This window comes from Notamacropus eugenii, chromosome 1 (assembly GCF_028372415.1).
Source record: "Notamacropus eugenii isolate mMacEug1 chromosome 1, mMacEug1.pri_v2, whole genome shotgun sequence".
Lineage (NCBI taxonomy): Eukaryota > Metazoa > Chordata > Mammalia > Diprotodontia > Macropodidae > Notamacropus > Notamacropus eugenii.
Genome location: NC_092872.1, coordinates 42,712,064 through 42,737,776, shown reverse-complemented (window position 1 = coordinate 42,737,776; position 25,713 = coordinate 42,712,064). Strand labels below are relative to the sequence as shown.

The window sequence follows — 25,713 nt, the reverse complement described above, 5'->3', positions numbered from 1 at the left end:
TCCTTGGGCCTCTATTCCTACATCTATAAGAAGACAGAGTTGGACTAGATGGCCTCTGGGGTCCTTTCCACATCTTTTTCACCCCATTTACTTCTTTGTAAAATGGAGATCACCATATTTATATTACTAGCATCACCAGGTTCTTTCATGGAAAGTGGTGTGTAAATGTAAGGTGTTCTCTGGCTTGTCACATTATGGAGAATGTATCCCAGAACTGTGAGCAGTCTAGTGCAGCTTCTAAACTACACTGAAACATTTTGACACTTTGCATTTTCCCAAAATTTGAATAAGAATTAACAGGAATTTTAAAATACCTGGGTCCTGTTATTATTAAAGGTAAACGTCACATAAACCAAAATTTCTCCCTTTTCACAACCAAATCAAATAGAGCTTGTTTAAGATCATCCCACATTTGACTTAAGTTAATTCTGAAAGAATATACTGAAGACCTGCTATGCCCTATGCTATGTCCTTATTAGGGAGAATGGTCATGGTCCTATTGTCCTGAGGCTGGCTCTACCCTTGCATTACTGTACTCCACCAGCAGGAAGTTAGCTGCAATGCCTTTCTTAAAGAGAGGGGACCAGTCTGGAATTATATCTAGAATTACATTCCTTACCCTTAAATATTGTTAGGTAAAATTTAGGGTAGGTACATGGAGCAGCAGATATAATGCCAGACCTAGAGTCAGGAAGACATCTTCCTGAGTTCAAATCCAGCCTCAGATACTTACTAGCTGTGTAACCCTAGGTAAGTCACTTAACCCTATTTGCCTCAGTTTCCTCAGCTGTAAAATAAGCAGGAAAAGGAAATGGCAAACCATTCCACTATCTTTGCCAAGAAAACTTCAAACACGATCACAAAGAGCAGAAAATGACTGAACAAGGCACAGAGAGTACAGAAGTAAACAGCTCAGAAAGAACAGAGACAAATTTGGGAGGGAATACAGAGGTAGACAAAATGGGGTCAGGAATGGGAGTGGTAGAGAAAGGCAGTCAGCATGAGGGAGAGAATGGGGAAGGGAAGAGTCACAGAGAGTCACATAACGATGGATCAGAGTTGGGAGCACTAGGGTAGCATGGACCTACAGTACATGGAGGAGTGCTGGAAGGCAGGGTCTCATTTTTACAGGGTTTTAGAGGGAACTAACTCTTATATGAGATACCTTAGGGTTAGTTCATTAACATATCCATATCATCTCAAAGCACAAGTAACACATTAGGCTTATTTCATTAGCATAAAATTTACTAGTGTTCTGTTGATCTCACTGAGGATGTTTGGAGCTCATCTGAGGCTTATACATCACAAGCAGTTAGCAGGACTGAGGGCCCTTACAGTAAGGCCTAGCTGGCTTCCCCTGACTTGTGATTTTAGCACATTTATGAGACAGTTTCCAGTGGTTTCTATGCTCTCCTAATTTATGAGACAGTTTGCAAGCAAACTGCTACCTTCATTTATAGGAGAGTTTGTGTGGCTTCTAGGTTACCCACCGCAATCTTACTTCCTACTACTGTTACTTTATACTAGCTATTTATAAACTTACTACATTAACTAGAAGGGAGAATGGAGTGATCAGGGGAACCACAACAAGATACGATTTTAACATAGGAATACCCCAAGCTACTTCTGAATGCTTGGTCCCTTCCCATTAAATACTGATTATACAATCATACTATTACAGATAGAGAATAACAAATGAACCCATTTATCAAAGCAGTTAGCAATCATAAATCAAAGAAGTCATGTAGTTAGAATATTTCAGACAATGCACAACTAATAAATTCTGCCACTGGGAAGAAAATGTAAATAAAATGTGTGTGTGTGTGTGTGTGAGAGAGAGAGAGAGAGAGAGAGAGAGAGAGAGAGAGAGAGAGAATTCCCCATCTAAGTGCCAGGGAGTAAAAAACCATGAAAGACTTGGAAGCAGGGGAGCATTCTTCCAGGAACCCAGGAGCTAATTCGTATATTAGTTACATAGACTCATAAAAGGCACTAAACTGTGATGAATGTACTACTGAAAAAAATCTACAGGCTGTTTTGGAGTGTCTGGGCAGTATAGACTACTAAGACAATGAAAATGCTACCCTCATGTAAGTTTTCTGAGGTAATAAAGCCTTCCAAATTTCCTAGCTCAATATCTTAGGAGGAAAGGCATGTGAAAAGTGATCATGAAGATGCCTCACACCTCAAACAATGAATTTCTCAAATCTTGCCTCATAAACTTACTTTTTGTGTAAATCTGAACAAGTCAGGTAAACATTTTCAAACTCAGAGAATAAGCATTTATTAAAGGCCTACTATGTACCACCTAATCTCTATTTGCCACAGTTTCCTCATCTATAAAATGAGGGTAATAATAGGATCTACCTCACAGGTTTGGTGTGAAAATCAAGTAAGACAATGTATGTAAAATCCTTTGTAAACCTTAAATGGTCATATGAATACTAGCTATTGTTGCTGTTGCTGAAGAGATTCACTTCCTTCCAAGGAAGTAGGAACTATTTCATATATGGCAAAAAAAAAAAATACAGCTTCAAATATGGCTGTGTCACCAGAAGTCAGAGCATAGATCTTTGGTCAGAGTCTGAGACAGATGAAACCCTTATAATAAGTACCATTATTCTAAGGAGATGCTAGAGAAATTTGAACTCTGGCAGGCTTATGCTGCTGAAATGCTATGAGCGACAGGTGGAAAAAAAAACAAAAGAATGACAGGCGTCAGACACTGAAAAGTGAGAACAACTGCTAGAGGGCCTCAGAGTATCTGCATTTTATGAGTAACTTACTTTAAATATGGAAAACCCATCTGCTAGAGAGCATGAATGCCTCAGGCTACTAATTACTTTGAGAGGACAATGCACTGAGTACCTTTTCCCATCCAGTTCCTAATCACAGCCCAAGAAGAGGGTAAAAAGTTTTCCAGCTGAAGTCAGAGGTTAGGAAAGGGATCCAAAAAAAGCGCTGATCAAAAGGCCAGCAAACTTAGAGGACCTGAACCAGGTTGGAAAGTCTCAGGAGGGAGGCTTAATGAATTCTGGTGACCACAGCTGTCTAAGAAGCTGGAGTAGCCTCCCAGACTCTACCTCAAAGTTATGTGCAGCTGATAAAAATGAATTAAGAAGAAAAAGAAAAGGAAGTCATTAAAGAGAGTTGTAGAAAGAAACCAAAATGAGTCTACCATGTTCTGTTTTGAAGACTGTATGAGGGAAGATCTTAAATAAATCTCTCCCTTGAAGGTTGTGTTCCAAGATGCCATTCAATTTCCTACTTAAGGAACTGGAAAAACTCAAGCTCAGGGACTAATGAGATCAGTCACTGGAGAGTGAGACAGCCCACCAGGATAATTCAACTAGCCCCTTCTAATGGATGAGTGTCAAGAATTGGTGAAGGGCAAAAAGATAGGAGCTACTTCAGCCTATGACTATTACTGAACCCATTCCTCTACAACTTCCTAAAGTATGAATTTAAATTGTTATAAAGATTAAGGAGATAGAGTGTTTGGTTATGCTTAATAGAGTGTTTTAGGACACCGTTATGGCATCTGAGAGGTCTAGGTCTTTAGGTCTGGGTCTAGGATGACCCATATCAAGAGTAAGTCACAGCACATTTGGAATTTCCTAGGGAAACCATGGGCACTGACAGAAAATTAATATAGTTTCTGCTTTGAGTAGGATAAACTGCAGTCATTTCAGAGCACTCACTGAATACTATAAGCAGCAAGCTACAGTTTAGTACTTGACTACTCATGGGTATTTTGCACAGACTTTTCCATGAACCATTAGCCTTTGTCAATAAATGGAATGTCAATAAATATCAATTAAGCACTAACTATGTGCCAGGCACTCAGCTAAGAGCAGAAGATACAAAAAGAGTTAAGACAGTCCCTACCCTCAAGAAGCTCACAATCAAATGGAGATGGCAACAAGCAAAAAGATGTACAAACAAGCTATATACGGGATAAACAGGAAATAATTAAGAGAAGAGAGGTACTAGGATTAAGAGAAGTTGGGAAAGGCATCCTCCAGAAGATGGGATTTTAGATTAGACTTAAAGGAAGCCAGGAAAGATAGTAGGCAGAGTTGAGTAGGGAGAGCACTCCAGGCATGGCGGACAACTAGATGCCCAGCGCTAAGAGATGGAATGTCTTGCTCATGGAACAGCAAGGAGGCCAGTATCTTCTGACTGAAGAGTACATGGCAGGGGGTTGAATGTAAAAAGATTGTAAAGGTAGAAGGAAGCTCTGATATGAGGGCTTTGAACACCAAAGAGAAGATTTTGTATTTGATTCTGTAGGCAATAGAGAGTCACTGGAGTTTAATAAGTAGGAAGGTGATATGGTTGGATCTGTGATTGAAGAAAATCACTTTGGTGCCTGAGTGGAGAATAGTTTGGAGTAGGAAGAGACTTAATACAGGCAGACCCATGAGCAGGCTGTTACAATAACCCAGGTGTGAGGTGATGAGGCCCTGCACTAGAGTGGTAGCAGTGTGAGAGAAGAGAAGGGGGCCGGGGTATTTGAGAGATGCTGCAAAGGTGAAGTTGACAGACATTGGCCCCATTGGGATAAGGGGAGTAAGAGGTAATGAGGAATTGAAAAATGACTTCTAGGTCTCAAGCCTGAGCAACTGGAAGGATGATATAACCCTCTACAATAATTAGGAAGGTAAGAGAGGAGGAGGATTTAGGAGAAAAGATAATAAGTTTCATTTTGGACATGTTGAGCTGAAGATATCTACGTTACATCTAGTATAAATGTCTGAAAGGCAGTTCAAGATCTAAGACCTCCTTGAGTTCAGATCCCACCGGTCACTTACCACCTGTGTGACCAGGGGTCACTTAACCTCCCTGGGCCAGATCATATAACTTTCCCAGACCTCAGTTACCTTATGTGTAATATGACAGGTTGGACTAGATGACCTCTAAAATTCCTTTGTAGATCTAAATCTGTGATCTTTGATGGATCCAGAAGTGACTTCTTAGTGTCCAAGGAATACAATGATCATATAAGCCAAAAAATCAAGACTAGTTCGGTAGTCTTTTCACTGCATAGATGGTATGAAAGCTGTTTTCAATGTGAACTGCATACATTATTTGTTTCCCTGACCTCTACCTATTCCAAAATTATCTAGAAAAAAATGGTAAGAGGATAGGGATGGGAATAGACTACCTAAAGAACCAGATGAAATTGCTGCTAGTTAATGCTGTTATTAATGAATCTCACGTCTTAAGCACTTTAGGATAGATGGACAACCAATCATCCAACATGCCAATAACTGCCAAACTCAGTGCTACTAGCCAAAAAAAGATAGCTCCCTAGGTGGTGCAGAAGATACAGCATCAGGCCTAGAGTCAGGAAGACCTGAGTTCAAATCCAGCCTCAGACACTTACTATATCTACGTGACCCTGGGCAAGTCATTAAACATCTTTTTGTCTCAGTTTCCTCATCTGTAAAATAAGGATAATAATAGCACCTACCTCCCAGAGTTGTCTTGAGGATCAAAGGAGATAATAATTGTAAAGCATAGTGCCTTACATGTAGTAAGCACTATGTAAATGTTAATTATTATTATCTACAATATAATCAAATGCATTATATAATTCAAGAAAGAACAACTTGGTTGCAGATGGTCTGTTTTATCTGCATTATGAATTAGAAACTATATCATGTTCTACAGAGGAAGTGGAAGTATTTTGTGACTCAAAGAGAGCAGGGCATCTAGCACAGTAAAGTGTGACAGGCAGCCTCATATTTCCCCCAGAAAGTATGCTGTCAATAGAATTAAATTGCATATCCTTGAGTCAATTGAGTTTAATTAGAAGATGATGAAATGGAAGTGTGGCCAAGAGAAGAGACATTCATCAAAGAATTTAAACTAACTCATCTGAAGCCAAGCTAATGTTGCAAGAGTAACAGAAGTTGGAGCATATTAATGGAGTATTATAAAGCTTTATATTTCACATCCAATGTACAAAAGTAATTAGTATTGCCCAAAGCCCTTTGCTCAATAGCTATAAAGCTCTTTTGTACATCTAGGTAAAGAGTAAAAACTGGATTTAGGCAAATAGATTGTACTTGCTGCCAAATGACAACTGACATATATAGGAGGTTAATACTGGAACTAAGTATGTTCAAAGAAAGTACATGACTAGACTTACCTCCTCTTCTGATCATGTGTCTTGAATGATACCCCTTATGATACATATCCCCCTTATGTCTCCTACATAAGTTATCATTTGAAAAATGTTCTACCATCCTACTTAATACTCACCATAGATCTGTCCATTGACCTGCCACTTCAATTCTTCAGAGAATGTGCTGTTGCCAGATTTGCAACTATCAGCATATATGTTTTAATTTAAAGGTGAGTTTGGGGAACAGGGAACAACTTAGCACTGCTTTAAAAACAAGCCCTGCATTTTCTCAAGTTCAATGCAATCTCCCCTCTTCTTTAATTGTTAGTCCAATTTGTCCTCCTCAACAGTGCCTTTTCTAGAGATGGATGGATGGATGGAAGGATGGATGGATGGATGGGTGGATGGGTGGATGGAAGGGTGAGTGGATGGGTGGATGGAAGGGTGAGTGGAGGGTGAGTGGGTGGATGGATGGATCTATTTCATGGACTGATCTTCCAATTGTGTCACGGTCTCCACAATGAGCATTTTTCATCCATATACTTTTTCTTAGAGACAGCATGGAGGCTTAAGAGTCTGGAAGACCTGGGTTTAAATCCCACCTTTAACACCCACTGGGGGAAATGGCACTTAGCCCTCTTGGACCATGCCCTAGGATCTCTCTTTTGTGGTCAGGGAAGACGAGGACTCCTACGACCCTTCCCTCGTTGGGCTCCTCTCGCTCTATGGTGGCTCAGGCAGCGCCAGGCTCACTGCAGGATGTTGGAGGACAAGTACTTCAGGAGGCTCTGGGTGGACCTCCTAGCTGGCCTCTGCCATGGATTCCGTGACCTTCCGAGCCCCACTAAGAGGTGAGATCATGGGCCGTAAAGTGGAGAGAGGTCTGTGCCATGGGAAGTATTAAACTCGTAGAGACTTCGTTCGTTGCTCCTGAAGGAAAATGAATCTCAGTGAAGGAAGGTGACTGGCCCAAGGGCATACAGCAGGAGGGTGGCCTCTCACTGCGTTGTCAGGGGCCAACCCCCCTCCCCATCTGAACGCCCCTTCCCCTGGGGCAGGGGCAGGGCTCCCCTCATTTGTGTCGCGGTCCCCTCCTCGGAAGGAACGACACGCAGAATGGCAAAGGAAATCCGTTGTACTGAAATAGCTACCAAGTATTCCTTAGCAACTGCAGGATCCCCAGTGAAGGACCCCCTGAGACTCAGAGAAAGTTCCCCCCCCCCCCCCCGCACCCCCCTTCAGGCGTGACGAGCGGGGCGGGCGGCAGGACGGACTCAGGGAGCGAATACCCCGGGTCGCACATGCGCACTGAGGTCGGCGCCCGCACGGTTCCCAGCGTTCTTCGCGCCGGCCGCCCGCCCTGCGGCCTGGCATCTGAGGCGGGGCCCGGCCCGGGGGGCGGGGGTGAGTCGCTACGAAGACGCCTGGCGGGCCCGGGGGCGCCCCCAGCTGCGGGACGCCTGGGGTGCTCTGGGCTGCTCGGTCGGTGGGCGTGTGCCGGAGGAGGCGGTGGAGCGGGCGGGGCGGGGCGGGGCGGGGCAGGGGAAGGGGAGGGGGATAACCCACGACCCGGCGTGGACCCCGCTTTTTTCTCCTCCAGCCCGAGGGGCGCCCCCCGGACCCCCTCCCTCCGCCCTCCTCGGGGACGCCCCGCCGCGCTCCGAGACAAAGGAGAGGAGGGAGCCCTGGGCGGCCAGGCGGGCTGCGGCCTTCTCTGCCGGGCAGGGAGGGGCCCCGTGCGGGCTAGGAGCCCTTTAGAACTGGGGTGTCAGGGCCGGGAGGGACCTTAGAACGTGGGGTGTCCGGGCCGGGAGGGACTTTAGAACGTGGGGTGTCAGGGCCGGGAGGGACCTTAGAACGTGGGGTGTCCGGGCCGGGAGGGACTTTAGAACGTGGGGTGTCCGGGCCGGGAGAGCCTTAGAACGTGGGGTGTCAGGGCTGGGAGAGCCTTAGAACGTGGGGTATCAGAGCTGGAAGGGACATTAGAACATGGAATGACAGGGCTGGAAGAGACCTTAAAACTTAGAATGCCATAGATGAGAAGCACCTAATAATGTGAGAAGGGACCTTAGATCATGGAGTCTAACCTCATTTTACAAGGTAAAAACAGACAGCAGAGGTGCAGAGCTGATGCAATTTTCCCAACCAAGGTCACGCAGCAAGTTAGTCACAAACTTGGTCTGGAACTTAGTTCCTTTTGGTCCTTTGCTATTATACCACACTAGCTTCTTCCTCTGCCTCCTTTCTCAGAGCCTGATGGGATAGTGATTACATTGAGGGAAAAGTATTCAGAAAAAACGAATTTCCTCTAACCTCTGTGGGATACAAAGCAGAGTTTCTAGACCAGTGCATGTGTAAGTGCCCTTTATCTTTCACATTTTAATTCAACTAGAAGTTGAATTGTGTGTCTGCATTCTGCTGTTTCTGTTGATTTTTTTTTTCTTGCTGTCTCCTCAAAGAAGTTCTTCTCCAGGATACTTCTCAGGTAGAGCAGATTTATGACCCAACTTCTAGCCAGAGTGAAGTGGAACCTAAAGTAGATGATGATGGCTACAGCTCCCTGCCCTCCAGTGAAGGCTTCTCTGGAGCTAGAGAGACACCTGATGATGAAGGTGGAAAAGGACATTTCATGGGCTTCTGAATCAACCTTTCAAGGGAAGGACTCTGATTCTGAGACCTTGCGCAAGAGCTTTAGACAGTTCCGTTATGAGGATGTTTCTGGACCCCACGAAGCTTTCAGCAGACTCTGGGAACTTTGCTGCCAGTGGCTGAAGCCAGAAGTGCATTCCAAAGAGCAGATCCTGGAATTATTGGTAGTTGAGCAGTTCCTGACCATTTTGCCCAAAGAGATTCAGACCTGGGCACGGAAGCAGTATCCAAAGAGTGGTGAGGAAGCTGTAACCCTAATTGCAGATTTAGAGAAAGAGCCTGAAAGACTGAAGCAGCAGGTGAGAAGATGAAATACAGATCTATGTAATTAGAAAGGCGTAGGACTAAGAAATAGACAGACTTAGAGAAGAGTGGGGATAAATTAGTGCATATTACTTCACTATTAGCATCTAAATCGTTACTTGCTTCCATGAGTAGTTCTTGGGCTGTGGCCATATGGCAGGAAACTTTATGCAGCTGTCTGAAGTCTTCCTCTGGGGAACATGTAAAGTTTGTGTCTGAATAGATTTTTTTCTTCTGTTGTGTCAATGAGGGAGACTTGGCCAGATCTTCCATTTCAAGAGAATCAGGCATACAGATACTTTATGCCTTGTTCTTGGATTTATGTTAACCAAAACATTCCAGACTGTTTTTCATTACCCCAAAACAATGAAGTTCTAATTCCTTTTCTCCATTCTCTGTATTCCTGAAGAATATTTTCTTTGGGGATTTAACCCTGATTCCTGCCCTTTTCCCCCATCTTCATTTGATGATGGATATTATTTACCAGGTTACAAATCACGTGCACTTAGAGAAGACAGTGTCGCTTGGAACAACATGGGAAGTACCATGCTTTCAAATGGAACAAGTAGAGGGCCAGCCTAAGCTGGTAACACAGAAGAAGGCTGGGAACCTACGCTTAGGACTTCAGGAACAACTAAACCATAAAGGGGAGCCCCAATCCTTACAAAAAACTGGTAAGAAGCAAACATCTATCTTGGATAGATGAGGAAGTCTTGACCAGGCGTGAAGTTTTAGACTTGTCAAGGCTTCCAGAAGTCATCCAGACTGGTATTTAGCATCATTCCCATTTTTTAGTCATCATACTTGTTTTTTCCTTTATGGCATAGCATTTGTACAGTCGACTCTGCACATTCATCGTTCATCATGACGATGACTAATAATGTAGATCATCAGCTCTGCTAGCTAGTGAAAAAGCTTAAGGGACTGGATTTTGTCTTTCTCACTGGACAGTAGAAAACTTAATTATGCCAGATGACCAGGAGCAGAATTACCCCTCACCCAGTTCTACTGAGTTGGCAACGTCCTATCATCATCACCTAGTTCTTGCTACAGATTGTAAAGCTCTTTGCACCTCATTTCCATCCCCACAGATTGGAAAGCAATGATCCAGACCATTCTCCCACCCTAGGCCCCTAGACAGAACCACTCCAGCTTCAGTATCTATACAAAGAGAGGTAGTTATTCTTCTTAAAGACCTCTATGTAAGAAGACTCCCTAACCCACCTCAGTAACAAGTTTGAGTGTCTAATACCTGAGATACTGTACGTGAAAGTGTCCTGAAAAGTTAAAGTACAAGAGTGAAGTGGTTATATGTTGTCTGCTGCAGGTTGCCTTTTTGTTCTATCCTCAGTAGAAGTGAAATTTGTCATTTTCTAACATACATTCCAGAGCATTAACATCCAAATAAATGTTGTCCTTCAAATATTGCTTTGGCAAAATATATGCTTATTCTAAAAGTCTTTTCATTGCCCAACACGTATTTGTAATTTCTCTTTTGCAATTGCACAATGTCTTACATTCAGATAGGTGTCATTTTGATTTTAGGAGGAAATTTTTTTTTGGAAGCAGTTAATAGTAATAAAAATAAGTTATTTTATGAATAAAATTCATTTTTATGAGCAAAAAAATTGTTACAAAGTTTGATTATCCACCTTATTCATCAAATGTGGCTCGGGATGACTTTTGTCTCTTTCCAAATAACAAGTCCACCCTCAGATAATGAAGATAAGCCATCACTGAGGATTTTAAAAAGTGACTTTACTTGCGTTCTCTTCATCGTTCATTTGGAATTGTCTCAGAATGTCGCTGTCCCATAGTGAGAAGGAATTCCTGGATTTAAAATGTTTGTTCTTTTTTGGTACATTGATAGGCTGAAGGATGTCTTATAAACAACAGCTTCATGACTGTCCATCCTCTTGAGGGAGGATTTATGTTTCAAAAAGGGGGATTTAAAGTAAGAACAAACTCAAAGGTCTAGCGACCCAAGTAAGCTTTTTCATTATAGAGTTTATCCCCAGATGGCAGGTTCCAGGGTAGAGGTGGACATAACTTGAGCTGTATATAAAATAGAATATCTCTTACTTTTATCTGTTCCTCTCCTTATAGTAATGGTAACCAGCATATTGTACATACTAATTCAGTTCAACAAGCATATTTTTTAAATTCACCTTCATTTCCGTAAATATCACTCCCCCATCTAGTAAACCATCCATTCCTTGAAAGAAAAAAAGAAAGAAGGAAAAATCAGTCTAGCAAAACTAACCAGCACAGAAACCTTGTTTGCAGATTGTGCAGTATGGTACACCTGAGATCCCCTTGCCTTTGCAAAGAGGGGAGGGAAGTTCATTTTCTCAACTCTTTTGCAGACTAAGCTTGGTTATTATAATTACTGTGCTAGGTTTTATCTTTCTGTTCATTCTATTTTTATTTGACACATATTAAAAACACATTAAAAGCCCACTGTGTGCAGAGCAGTGAGAATACAAAGACAAAAAATGTAAGTCCTTAAAGTTCTTTAAAAAGGTGAGAAGCAATAATTAAAAGACAGAAAAGCCCAATGTGCTAATAGCTTTTCTCTGTCTCCTCAGCACTACCTCCTGACCTTCCTGAAAAGAGGAACACCAGAGATCAGAAAATGATGGCTATGCCACTTCTTACTACTAGGTCCCAGGTACATTATAGCTCTTTTCTCTTCCCAAAAGTCATGGGGTCTCTTTGCCATCTAAATTTCTAGCTGCTTCCATCTATTCTTTCCCAGCTTTGTATCCCATTGGGATGTTTGGGGTGGTTGGGAGGGCTCCTGTGTTTATTTTCTGGAGGAGATCAACTTTTTATAAATAATGCTGGCAGATCTCCCATACCTCATGGCTTTCCTGCAGAGGTTCTCCCCCTTCTTCAGCAGATAACCCATCCCAGGGCCCTTGATCACATTTCTCACCTCAAGGTCCTTCTGTGTTTCATTCCCAGCCATTCATCTCAGGAAAGAGCAATGATGTTTTCTTGGTGGTACTAGGTGTCAGTGTTGTTACAGGAACCTGTGATATGTTCGGGAATGTCCAGAAACCTCTCCCACAAGAAGTGGGGGCATCTAAATCCTGCTCACAAGAACTTCTGCAGGGGTATCATAAAGGAGAATTATAGGAACATAGTTTCTCTGGGTAAGGATTTCGTTCCTATTCAGGTTTGTGTAGTTTGTGGTCAGTTCTACTAACAATAAAATTATCACTTTCCTATGAACCTCAAGATAGTAGTATCTGTATTTCTAGTCCCCCCCATGGAGAAAACAAATTCTCATCCTCTATGGCCTTCTAAAAGGAACTCTAATTTAATGTTACCTATACAAGGCTGTAGAGACAACAAGCTTTTAGTCCTGGTTTCTAGGCAAAGACTTTCTCCTCAGAGGACACACTGTTCTCTGCAGAGCTATAAATGAACTGTTTCTCATTCTGTACCTTAGTGTTTATTTCATTTCATATTCCCTCCTCCTATTTAACACAGCCAAAACATCTCCCAGAATTCTTTACTTATGATCCATCATACCTTTAAGAAATAGATTCTAAACTCATTCATACCTCCTAACTCCCATAGCATTTTGTCCACACATACAGACATAACTATTTGGATGCTTTCATTGAGTGCCTATTATCTGTTTAGTGCAGTGCTAAGTGATATGAGAGATTTTCAAAAGAAATGTATAAAGCCTGGTGGCTTTCCTCTCGGTGCTTCTAGTCTATTTGGTAAAGTAAGGAATGAAAAGTTAAAAAACAAAACAAGGCATTATGTCATTATGCCAAATAACTATGGATAATACATAAATGCCATAGGATTATGGAGGAGGTATTATTTGTGAAAGAAGCTGACATAATAAGAATTAGACTTTAATGGAACCTTGAAGGGTAGATTTTGAATATACGGAGAAGCATTCCTTGCAGAAATGAGTAATGTGAAAAAATGCATTAATGAAGGAATGATTTCAGGGTCACTTTCTGGGATAGATATGAAATACCTTCCTCTTCCCATAGGAATGCCAGTTTCAACAGCTAAGAAGGTGTCACACCTGGCTCGAGGGAAAAAACCATGGGTCTTAACACTCCAAGGCTCCAGTAAGAGACATGTACTTCGAGGCATCCATACAGGGGAAAAGCGAGGATCTATCCAGGCATTGGCAAAAAGGAATGGAAAAACTTGGAGAGACCAGCAGCCATGGGCCTTGGAAGATGAAAAGATTGCTGGGGTACATTGGAGCTATGAGGAAACTAAGACCTTCCTTGCAATTCTCAGAGAGTCTCGGTTTTATGAAACACTTCGGGCTTGTCCTCGAAATAGCCAGGTATATGGAGCTGTGGCTGAGTGGTTGCGAGAGTGTGGCTTTCTCCGGACACCAGAACAATGTAGAACCAAGTTCAAAAGTCTCCAAAAGAGCTATCGAAAAGTGAGGAATGGCCACATGCTAGAGCCCTGTGCCTTCTATGAAGAGATGCATGCCTTGTTGAATCCTGCACCCAGTACCACAAGCACTGACATCCCAAAAGAGACTGTCTGTCCCCCAAGGCAAGGGGATGTCAACCCCAAAGCTGAAGAACAGGACAGATGGGAGCAGGAAGAAGCTGCAGAAGAATCTGATGGTGATGAAATGGGTATTGAGTTCACTGAAAAGCCTGAACTCTCTGGGGCTCCAGCCTTGTTCCAAAACTTAAGTGGTAAGACTTTTTTCTCCTTATTTTGGCGTAGAAATAAATGTCACATTGTCTGATGTGAGAAAAAAATCATATTGGAAGTGACTAAATCAAGATTATAGCATAGCTATTCATCATAAAGCTGCTCCTCCCTTCCTATGGAATCCCTAATTTCCCTCAAACCTCAATCCCTGTCTCCTCTATGAGGTCTTTCCTCATACTCCAACAACTGCTGTTGCCTCCCTGCTGAAATCACTTATCTTTACTTTGTTGAATTCGATAGTAAAATCATATTAAGTATTTAAAATTTTTGAAAGTAACCCAAGATACACTCCTTACACTATGTTTGTATTTTTTTTTATTTTTATGTGTATGTATTGTTTCTCCAATACAATGTAAGCCCCTTGAAGGCAGTAACTATTTCATTTTTGCCTTTGTATCTATCTCTATGCCCTAGCATGATGCTTGACACATAGTAGGTACTTAAATACTTTTTGACTTATCAATTGATTGCTGTTGTACTCCATCTCTTCATAGTGAGATCAATCACAACCAAAAATAAAAGGACATTTGATGTTCCTAATAGCAAGGTGAATCTAGGTCATATCACATTATCATGATGGAGCTTCCTCTGGCTTAAAACCCAAGATGAAGTTAAAACTTTTAATAACCTTGACCTTAGTTGACTCAGACCAAAGGATCTGTAGCTCTCTCCAAAGGGTTCCTTTCCAAGTATGAACTAACTTCTAAACCTGAAGATTTGAATAATAAGGCTGGTTCCAGCAGCTCTGATGCAATAAGGAAGTAACAGGGAATCCTCGATGACTTTGTACTCCCACCTTATACAGTGTACCCTTATAAGAGGTACATTGTACATCAGTCTTGTCTATCTAATCTAGACATTGAGGGCCAATCTGTGGTGACTCCAGATTTGAGTGGTTATTCTTGGTCTTGATCCGTACGCCTCAAGGACAAACTGATAATACTCTTTATTGACATTCCCTTCATTAGCGTATTTGCTAAAACGTACAACCAGTACAGACCATGCCACCAGTTATATCCATTGTATTATTGCCAAGTTTTTTCCCAGATTTGCATATCTGTTTCGATAGTTGTAAATCAACTCTTAGGAGGAAGAGGGAATAGTATGGTAAGAAAATGTTGACGTGAGTGGAGAGGTTAGATAGGGCTGTGGTACCAAAAGCAGCAAGGCCATAAAGGAGGAGTTCCTGCTTGTAGTGATCTAGGGCAGTGGTATTAAATTCAAAATGTAGCAGAGCCACAAGTCTATACAGACTTGTATACTTAAGTATACATTGTATTCATATGCTTCCTGGGGCTGCATATGGACTTAGGTTTAAAAGGTAATACTATCTATGTGTTACTGTGTTTTTATTTATCTAGTTACATATTCTCAGTTACATTTAATCTGGTTCAGGCCAAATTCAGGAGTGTTGGACTGCATGGGGCTTTGTGTTTGATCCCTCTGGCTGTCTGTATCATAACCAGTGCGTAGAACAAGCTTCCAGAAGCAGTGGACACTGTAGGGGAAGGAGTGGCAGGATTTGGTAGTAAAATGTTTATAACAGTTAAGGGTGAATAAGAATGAGTTGAAGATGACATCCAAGTTGCTTGCCTGAGATGCTGGAGAATGATGGCATTGCCCATTGTGAGGAGGAAGCTGGTCCCAGTGAAGGACTCACAGAAAGCTGAAGAGCTATAGCTTCATCATTATTCTCTTGAGTCAGCAGTGAAGTAGCTCATCAAAGGTACCCTGCAGTTGAATATTCTTTAGACATAATTAGATTAAGGAATTCAGAAACAAGTAAATACATGTTAACTACATGAAGATATTGTTACTTTATGAAGTTAACTCTGCCATGAAGAGAAGATTTAGTTTCTCTTGACCATTTTGCTTATAATTTGGACACATATCCAGCAGGTGAACACTGTTGCCACTGACATCCCAGAAGAGACCAGCTCTCCCTCAAGGTTGGTTACATGTTTATGGGAATGTCTCAACATCTTTCCCAGTTGTTGGAGTCTTTCAACCATCCTTATTATACGAGTTATCAGATGCTCTAAAGAAAGCATGTCCTTTCATCTTCTGTACCCCTAGTTTTTCCTTCCTCTCCTGCCAAAAGCAAAAGTAGAAAGCAACAAGGGTGGTGCCACTGATGTGCAGAGGAACACTATCTGATCAGAACAAGATTCATCCCTCTGTTTCTTTTTCTTTTGAATGGGACCTACTTCCTCTCCTCATATAATCTTCCTACATATATACAATAGTCCTCTCATCAACTATCGATAACTCGTAAACTTACTAATTCTATTAAAGGGACCTTAACCCTTTAAAAGAAACAGACCATTTTAAAAATACGCAAAATATAAAAAGATGTTTAAACATATATAAAGTAGTTTAAGTTACGGTGATAACTAAATTCTTGGAAGAAAATTACTTATTCTAGTATTAGAACACACAGAAAGGAATTAGGCACCTAGGGCAGATCCTTCAGGGTCTCCTACAGTAAATGGAAGGCTTAAATGTCAGTCTTCTGAAAGATATGCTGTAGGAATAAGCAGAGAAATAAAAGGCAAACAAATTCTTGCAGGTTTAGTAAACATCTGAATGATCTTGGGGGTGGGGATATTCATGTGACCCTTTGGTAAGCTGTATGCTAAAAATCCTTAAGGATGAGATGGAAACAAGAAAAAATGTCTAACTACTACCCAAAGGTAGTACTATACTAATTCAGTAGCAGATTTCAGTTCCACATAGATAATAAAAATTTCTGACTCCTGTGTGTAGTGTCCTTGAAATGTACTGTTTCTCAGTTCCTAACTCAATGAGAGTCCTCTGTGATATGATATCTTCCATGAGAGCACAGTGTTCAAACTTAGAATTGTGATGTGAATAAAGGAAGGGTTTCACTGCAGTTCACTATGGAGAAATTAATTATGTATAAATAACAAGGTCCTAGGAATGAATGAATTTGATACCTCTATAGAATCTGGCTTTTCATCAATATGAGTACTCCTTCCACCAGTGCAGATCACAACCATCGCTTCTTTACTCTGCTGACTGATTGTGGCATATGGGGAATTCTGGAGTTAAGCCTAAATTGACCTCTTCACAACTTCTACTCACTTAAACTGTCTCAACTTCAGTTTCCTCATCTGTAAAATGAGGGAAATGAGGGTAATAATTTTTGTACTACATGCCTTATAAAGTTATTGTGAAAAAAGCAGTTTGTAAGCATTTTAACACCATGTAAGTATAAGTGATTTTATTTCTTAATTACCACACTACATTGAATTCTCTATTTCACACAGGTATGTAATCTACACCAAAGGTATCAAATTCACAGCCCACAAAACTCCCAAGTTTGGCTGAAGTCAGGTTTAAATTTATTTGGAAAATATTTAACAAAATAAATGTACAGTAAAACATAGATAATCTTAATTTATGATTTCCTAAGTCAGTCATGTGTCAAGGATCAATTACTATTTGAGTTTAACATGATGGCCTATGCAGTGGCAAAAAATATTTTGCTTTCCTTATTCTGTAATATTCATGCTTTTCCTGAGTCAAGGCTAAGGATATAGAACTTTAAAATGCATTCTAAATCAATTCTTATCTCTCATAGCCTCCAGAATTTTATATGAAGGATTTTGACTACATAATCTCTAAGATCCATTCTAGTTTTAACATTCTGTGATTCTGAGAAATTCAAATAGATACCAGTAGATGTAAAGGGCTCTTGATAAATTTTATAATATTTTAGCTCTTAATGTTAAACTCTTTAAAGTACTAAAATATTTTTGTTGAATTTTAAAATTTTTACTTTTAAAAAGTAATGAAAATCTACCTTGTCTTCCTACCCCCCTAAGAAATAAAAACAAAGCCCTTATAACAAATATAATATATATATGTATATAGACATGCAAAACAAATTTGGCTACGTCCAAAAATAATATATCCTCAATCTGCACCTTTTTTTGTCAAGAGGTGAGTAGTATGTTTCCTTATAAGACCTCTGAAATTGTAGTTGGACATGACATTTATCATAGTTCTTAAGTCTTTCAGATATTTGTCTTTATAATATTGTTGTTTTTGTATAAATTATTCTTGCTTGGCTCAGTTCATTCTTCATCATTTCATACAAGTCTTCTCTTGAAATGGTCCCCTTCACCATTTTTTACAACACGTTAGTATTCCATCACATTCATATACCATAATTTGTTCAGCCATTTCCCAGTTGATTTGTACCTGCTTAATTTCTAATTCTTTGCCACCACAAAAAGAATTACTATAAATATTTTTGTACATATGGATCCTTTTCTTCTTTCTTTGATCTCTTTTGGAGTGTAAACCATTTAGGAGTATTATTTCTGGGTCACAGTTTAAGTAATTTAACTGAGTGTCATTTCATCAGTCTGCCATAAAAAATAATTTCTGATGATTCCTCAAAAAATTGCTACAGAAAACCAACAGTTCCTATGGTGCTGCTATTGGCTCTAGTTTCTACCATGCTTCTAGTCTTATCTCTTACCTTTGTTCTCTGATGGCAGGTGTACACTGGGGCTATGAGGAAACCAAGACTTTCCTTGACATTCTTAGTGAGTCTCGGTTTTATGAAGCCCTCCAAGCTTGTCATCGGAAAAGCAAAGTATATGGAGCAGTGGCTGAGCAGCTTCAAGAATATGGCTTCCTTCGGACACCAGAACAGTGCCGGACCAAGTTCAAAAGCCTTCAAAAGAGTTATCGCAAAGTAAGAAATGGCAGTGTGCTAGAATCATGTGCCTTCTATGAGGAGTTGGATGCATTGATGAATACCCATGCTTCTGCCTCTTCCACTGATAACCCAGAAGAACTAAAGCCTTTGAGTCGAGGAGAGAATGGTATTGAGATTGAACCCCAAGAACAGGGAAGCTGGGAGCATGAGAAGTCCTTACAAGCAGCTGTAACAGAAGACTCTGACAGCCAAAGAATTTGTGCCAAGGAACTGATAGAGGAACCTGAGTCCCAAGGCACTCCAACTTTGGGTCAAAACCTAAGCGGTGAGAACCTTCCTCATAGGTCATAGCCTAAATGAGGGAAAGGACGGCATAGTCAAAAAGTTCTGGTTCCACAGTTGAGAAACCAGTGACAAATGAAGTAGATGAAAAACCTCCAACCTCTAGAGAGGAAAGCAGAGGGCCTGAGATCAAGGACACCCACAAGTAGAGGACAAGCAGTAGACCCAATAGAGACAAACAGGACAGGTGGAGTAGTGCAGTGTCACAGATGCCAAGGCAGGAGGGTAGGAGTGGGGCGCATTTCACAGGATCAGAAGCTCCAGGGAGGTCAGCAAAGATGAAGATTGAGAAGAGATCCTTTGATCTGGTGACCTCAGAAAGAATAGTTTCAATAGAGTAGGAGGAGCAAAAGCCCACTTGTAGGGAGTTAAACAACGGACAAGTGTTGAGGAATGAATCTAAATCACTTTTTCAAGATATTTGGTAACTAAAAGAAGGTATTTTTAAGATAGGAGAGTCTCAAGCAAAAATTGAGATTAAATCACTGAAATTGGTATCCACATGGTGCTTAGTGTACCTATATAATAAGCACTTAGTGAGTTTTTTAATTGAATAATTCTAAAGGAAATCAAGTGAAATTGTGGGAAGGTTGACTAAACACTAATCTGAAGTTAAAAATAGTCACCATGCCAAAAAGCAGGCATATTGCCAACATGACTCCAGTCCTGTAAAGGGTTCCAGAAGAAACCTTTGGAAATGCAGATTAGGGACTTTCACTTCTATACTTGGTAAACTCATGAAATATCAAAACTGTTTAATTCAGCAAACATTTATTAAGCACCTGCTCTGTTCAAAGCATTGTACTAGGTTTTGGAAATATAAAGATGAAAAATGACTCAGTCCTTCTTCTCAAGAAGCTCACAATCTAATGGACGGATCATACTTGTACACAAGTAAGTATGATACAAGAGAGAATGTTAACAGGGGACAAAGAATGCCAAGCAAAGTGCTAGGAGAAATTTGAGGAAAAATCACTCAACACAAAAGAAAGCTGGATAAAGGTAGCCTTGTTATAAGAAAAATCATATTGCACTAATAGAGCGCTTTGTGGGGGACAAATAAGCCAAACACAGGGGAAGCAGTGGACATAACCACAGATCCTTGGTGCTAGGAGAGAGCCAGTCCAGCTATGTTCATTTTGCACATGTGGAAGCTGAAAACCATAGAGGGAAAGTGACTGGACCCTGGTCACATAGCAAGTTAAAGGCAGAGCTGGAGCTAGAATCCAACTCTGTTTCTCAAACTGCTGTTCTTACCACTACAGCAAGACGTGTTCAGTAAAGAATTACACCAAAGACGTTTTGGTTGGGAGGCAGTGTTATTTTTTGGAAACCTGGAGTTCTAATTGTCAGAGGTAGAAAATGAGTTAGAATTGGGAAACACAAAGATAGAATGGATAATTTTCAATTACAGGTCCTGAGCATCCAACTTGCCTCATTCCACTAACTCAGAACTGGTTGTAAACTCCAACCCTCTGCTCTGAAGCTAGAGTAGCACTGGAAGAGGCTGCATTTGTCAAGTCCAACTTCTGCTTCAGGGTACCTCAGCTGTAGAGTGAGCAGGGATAGGGGCCGATCTGCCACATAGAGTAGATAAAATGCCACCAATGTTATCAAACAGATGAAGAAACACATTTCGTAAGGCAATGCTGTAGCCAAATGTCTTCAAGTCATGTTCACTAAAGATAAGGAGGAGGTACTGGGACTGGATCTAGGATTTTGTTGATATAAGGAATTGCCAGAGGAGGAAACTCCCTCTACCAGTGCAGGTTAACACCTGTGCAATTCCTAGTCTTTACAGTAATCGTTGTAACAGTGCCTAGCACGTAGCAAATACTATGTTAGCCATTAGATTATTAGTCTTTTAAATTTACTGATATGGGGAGTGCTTGTGTATTACATAAGCTCTTTGAGACTAGGGACTATTTTATTTGTATCTCCAGCAACTAAATGCTTAATAAATGTTTGTTTAATTGAATTGAATAAACATCTTCCAATACTTACTCATCAAACATTAGCTGGGTGAACCTGGGAAAGTCACTTAATATTTCAGTTTCTTTATTTTCAAAACAAAATTTCTCAAACGACTTACCTCACAGAATGGAGAAGAGTTTTACAAACCTTCAAATGTGAATTTTTTACAATATTAATAATATTCATAGAGTCATAGAATATTAGAACAGGAAGGGACCTTAAAGAGTTTCTGGTCCAACCTCTTATTTTACGATGAGAAAAGTAGGGCCCAGAGAAGATAGATGACTTCCTCAAAGTCACACAACTTGCTAATGGTGATGCTGAGAATAAGATACAACTATATCGTCTAGTACTGGAAAAAAGACTGCGGAATGTAAAAATGAGAGGAAATGAAGGTGCTGAGACTCATTGTCAGTAACACAGGAAATACTGGAAATTCTAGACTTCATGTAACTCTTTAACATGTACTTATTCACACTTTCTTTATTGAAATAGAGAATTTTGAAACCATTTCTTATTATTTCTCATACCTAGCACCATGAATGTTGCTTGGCCTATTGCAAGAGGTCTGCTTACTTAAAAGACTGTGTATAGGTTGAAAGTGTGAGATATTGTTTCAAAATTAATAATCAAGTCTTCCCTATACTTATAAAAAACTTCCATTGGCCCTATCGCCTCCTTGAGGTATCATCCTCTTCTTCAGTGCTAAAGTTAAAAAGAGGAGTTTGTACTGGCTGCCTCTACTTCCTCACTATTATCAGCACTCATATTTCTGTTTCTAAGGTCATTAATGATCTAATTGTCAAATCCAGTGATCTCCCCTTAGTCCTCATCCTCCATCTGTCTGCAACATTTAATAATATCTATCTCTTCCTTGGTATTCTCTTCTTCCTTGGCATCAATAACATTGTTCTCTCCTGCTTCTATCTCTCTGATTCTTCAGTCTCTTTGTATGGTTCCCCTCTCTGTCCTCTCATTCCTAAAGTTTGCATCTCCCAAGGATCTCCCCTTTTCTCCCCTGTTGGCTCTTTCTTGGTGATCTCAACCACATCCATGATTTGAATAATTCTGTTGCAGATGATTCTCATATCTATATCTCTACTACTGATTTCTCCCCTGAATAGCTCATTATAATTTATGACAACTCCAATTGTCTTTCCTCTAATGTCAAGCCTAAATTTTCCTCTTTGCAACTTCTACACAGAGGTCCTGCCATCAGGGACCAAAGAGAACAAGTCTAATATCTCTTCCATATGACAATGCTTCAGATACTTGAATGCTAATATTTCTCTTAACTCTCACAATTAAACATCCCCAGTTTCTTTAACTCTCTCATGACATGGACTTAAGGCCCTTGCTCTTCTCTGGACACTGCCCAAATTATCAATACCTTTCTTAAACTCTGGTGCCAAGAACTGAATACGATACTCTAGATGCAGTCTGACAAGGATCAAGTACGATGAGGTTATCACCTTCCTATTCTTGGAAGCTAGGCCTCTCAATGAAGCTTGTGATCTATTATTTAGACTTCCACATCATACCACTAACTGATCTTGAGCTTGCAGTCCACTAAACCCCCCAGATCTTTTCCAGAATAATTGTTTTTAGCCACACCTCCCCCATCTTATATTTGTGAAACTGATTTTTTAACCCAGTTTTGATTTGGGTTCAACTTTAAGACTTTATAAATGTCCCTATTAAAATTTCATATTATTGGATTTTATCACATGCTCTAATCTGTTAAGATCTTTTTAGATCCTGTCACCTAGTATTTTGTGTTAGTGTAATGAGTGTACCAGCTAGCTGATAAAAATACTAAATAGCACAAGTCCAACCTTAAATACCTGGGGTACTTTACTGAAGACCCCCTGCCAGGATGACATTGACCCATTAAAAACTCTTTCAGATAGGCAATTCAACTAGTTTTTGATCTATCAACTTATATTATCATCTTTCATATGCCCCTCTCTATTTCTAGCTCATTTTTTGTTATCACTGCTTTTTTATCTAGTTGTTCACTAACCATTTCTGAATGATTGGTTCTGAAATTTTCCCAGTAATCAGAGTCAACTAATTGGGCTACAGTTTGCAGATGTCTCTCTTCATTTTGAAAATCTGGATTACATTAGCCCTACTTTTGTCTTATTAATTATATTTTAATTTTTCACTCTCTCTTCCATTCAGCCCTTCTCACAGCTGCTAAAATAATCTGCCTAATAGGCAATTCTTGTCATTTGACTACCATGTATGTAGATGACAAAAGTACAAACTATTTAATATGACTTTTAAGACCATCCACAATCTGGCTCCAACCTACTTTTCCAGATTTATCCACATGATTCTCCTTCACACTTAGTCTGCGTTTAAGACAAACTAGACAACTGATTGCTACTTGTTCTTGTCCTACAATCTCCTGCTCATGCAAACTGCCTTCATCCGTGGAACATACTCCCTCCTCAACTTTACCTACATGAATCCTTTTCTGTCAATGCTCAGCTCAAGTACCACTTCTTCCATGAATCCTTCCTTAATTTCTTTCCCACTTCACTTTTTTTCCCCAGATGAAAGTTTTCTTTCTTTCCTCAGATATTTGGATCTTTCCTTTGCTATATCACATTCGACTTAGTATTTTATTGGGTGTGTATCATATTACCCCTAATAGATTATAAATTCCTTTAGGGCAGAGACTGTTAGTCTTTTCTTTATAGTCTCCAGAAGCCAGCATAATACTTCATATTTTCTCTTTCAGCTTTAGCACAAAATCACTTTTTCATTTTCTTTTTTTTCAGGTTTTGAGATGAGTAATGGGAATAAGAAAGATTCAGCACAAATATATGAGAAAGGGAACCTACATTCAGCATTAACAGGAAAGTCTAAAGATGGCATTCACCATGCTGTTGATCCAGGAAAAGACCATAAGAGGGAATGCAAGTCTGAAAAACAGTGGAGAAACTACCTCCCAGGAGAAAGACAAGGAAAATTCATTACCCAGCAGAGAGATTTAGGAAAGGTCATAGGTCATCGGAGACCTTTCATGGGATGGAGACCTTACAGATTTTTCAAATATGGGAGAATTTTTCTCCAGAACTCACATCTTCTGATGTGTCAGGCAACTCATCAAAAAGAAAACCCCTACAAATGTAATGTATGTGGAAAATGCTTTGGTAGAAGTAGGAGCCTTATAAGACACCAAAGAATCCACACAGGAGAGAAACCTTTTAAATGTCTTGAATGTGGGAAAAGCTTCAATGACTCTTCAAATTTTGGTGCTCACCAGAGAATCCACACAGGAGAGAAACCCTATAAATGTAGTGTGTGTGGAAAATGTTTCAGTCAGAGCTCAAGCCTTATAATACATCAGAGAACCCACACAGGAGAGAAACCTTATCAGTGTGGTGAGTGTGGGAAAAGCTTCACCAACAGCTCTCACTTTAGTGCCCATCGTCGAATACATACAGGGGAGAATCTCTATAAATGTGCAGACTGTGAAAAAAGTTTTAGTAACTGTACCCGATTTAGAGAACATCAGAGAATTCACACAGGAGAAAAACCCTATGAGTGTTCTCACTGTGGTAAAAGCTTCAGCAAAAGCTCAGCTCTTACTAAACACCAAGGACTTCACATGTGAGAAAAACTTCCATCCCAACTTAAATCTGATTATACTCCAGAAAACTTCAACAGGACTGATGAATTTGGAAAAACTTTTTGACAGAGTTCTCATCTCCTAATTAAATGTCATTTTGGCTTAAAAAATAGTTTGCAGTCTTTCATCTTCATTCATAAAATAGTCTGTCAGTCCTGGAATCAATTTTATATTTATTATAAAACATAACTCTTAAGAAGCCAGGAAATGCTAATGTTCAGGTAGCATGGGTCAAATTCCTATTTCTGCCTCAACTTGATGAATCTTCCCCTGATTCTTTTATATAACTTGATCTGTCCTTTTTAAAAAAAGTGGAGAAAACATGGAGTCTAACTTTAAAATCTTATGTATCTTATGGCCATAACTCCAACAATACCAGTTCAAAGGTGTTTCTTCAAGGAAATGTGAAGCTGAAAATAATCACGATCTCCAAATGAACTTGGGCTCACTGATATACCAGAATCCTGGGTCTGAATGGGACTTTCAAGAACCTGTTCCCCAGAATTGTATCTAAACCATCCTAAATATATGATTAACTGTTCCTATTTTTAAAGAGGTTGGAGATTATACTGCTTCCCTCAGCAGCTTTTTGAAATGTTTTGACATCCCATCCTTCACTTTCAGGCAGTTGTTTCTTCTTGCCTAAGACCCCTTGCACTGTATTTTAAGGTCATTGTTCCAATACTTCTGTTCCTGGGAGAAGGAAAGAAACTGGTCACTTTTCTTGTGTAATATATAACTGAAGATTAAATTCCCTTGGCCTTCTCAAAGGAAAAATCCTATTTCTTTTTACCTCTTCTTGTAGGTATTACTCTTTTAAGTTTTTACTCTTGTTTAAAACTTCTAAATTCTCATCCCCATCTTGGACTAAATAGAATGCATGCTTCTAATGTTTATTATTATCAGAATAAAGTAAAATTTCATGTATACTCTAATTCTACCTTATAATTATTCCTGTTAAAATAATAGCTGGTTCGTTAGTGAACATTTGACTCAACTTAAGGTTTTGAATCCTCAGTGCTAATATCCACAGACTTTAAGTGGCATCTTTATTTTAACCTATACTTATACAATAGTATATCTGAACAAATGAGAGGCTCTTTTTTCCAAGACATTAACCTGCCTGTGACACATTGAATAATTTCTCTCCATTGCTTAGTTCTCAGATTACATCCAGGAGTTTTATGTCAGAACTAAAAGCCAAATTTCCTAATTTTCTTCTTCTTGGTCATAGAATATCAGAGCTATAAAGGCTGT

At 40.0% G+C, this 25,713-nt stretch overlaps 1 protein-coding gene and 1 long non-coding RNA gene across 2 annotated transcripts in view; one reads left to right on the top strand and one right to left on the bottom strand.

The window, feature by feature from the left end:
• Positions 1-7,443, bottom strand: part of LOC140497196 (uncharacterized) — a 111,512-nt gene extending 104,069 nt beyond the window's left edge. Inside the window, exon 1 of the long non-coding RNA XR_011964568.1 lies at positions 6,271-7,443. This is a non-coding gene — a long non-coding RNA (uncharacterized lncRNA). The remainder of the gene's footprint in view (positions 1-6,270) is intronic.
• A 36-nt stretch (positions 7,444-7,479) lies between these two features.
• On the top strand, positions 7,480-25,391 carry ZKSCAN2 (zinc finger with KRAB and SCAN domains 2). The gene is made up of 9 exons (XM_072597827.1): positions 7,480-7,615; positions 8,384-8,487; positions 8,596-9,081; positions 9,573-9,759; positions 11,674-11,756; positions 12,117-12,243; positions 13,108-13,785; positions 18,334-18,822; positions 23,603-25,391. The coding sequence occupies exons 3-9, from the start codon at positions 8,674-8,676 to the stop codon at positions 24,439-24,441; spliced, it is 2,811 nt and encodes a 936-aa protein (XP_072453928.1). The 5' UTR covers positions 7,480-7,615; positions 8,384-8,487; positions 8,596-8,673; the 3' UTR covers positions 24,442-25,391.
• Positions 25,392-25,713: the final 322 nt, after the last annotated feature.

Coding starts and splice junctions, on each gene's coding strand:
- ZKSCAN2 (XM_072597827.1), top strand. CDS start 8,674: ATGATGATGGCTACAGCTCCCTGCCCTCCAGTGAAGGCTTCTCTGGAG. Junction 9,082..9,572: donor CTGAAAGACTGAAGCAGCAG/GTGAGAAGATGA, acceptor ATTATTTACCAG/GTTACAAATCACGTGCACTT. Junction 12,244..13,107: donor TAGGAACATAGTTTCTCTGG/GTAAGGATTTCG, acceptor CTCTTCCCATAG/GAATGCCAGTTTCAACAGCT.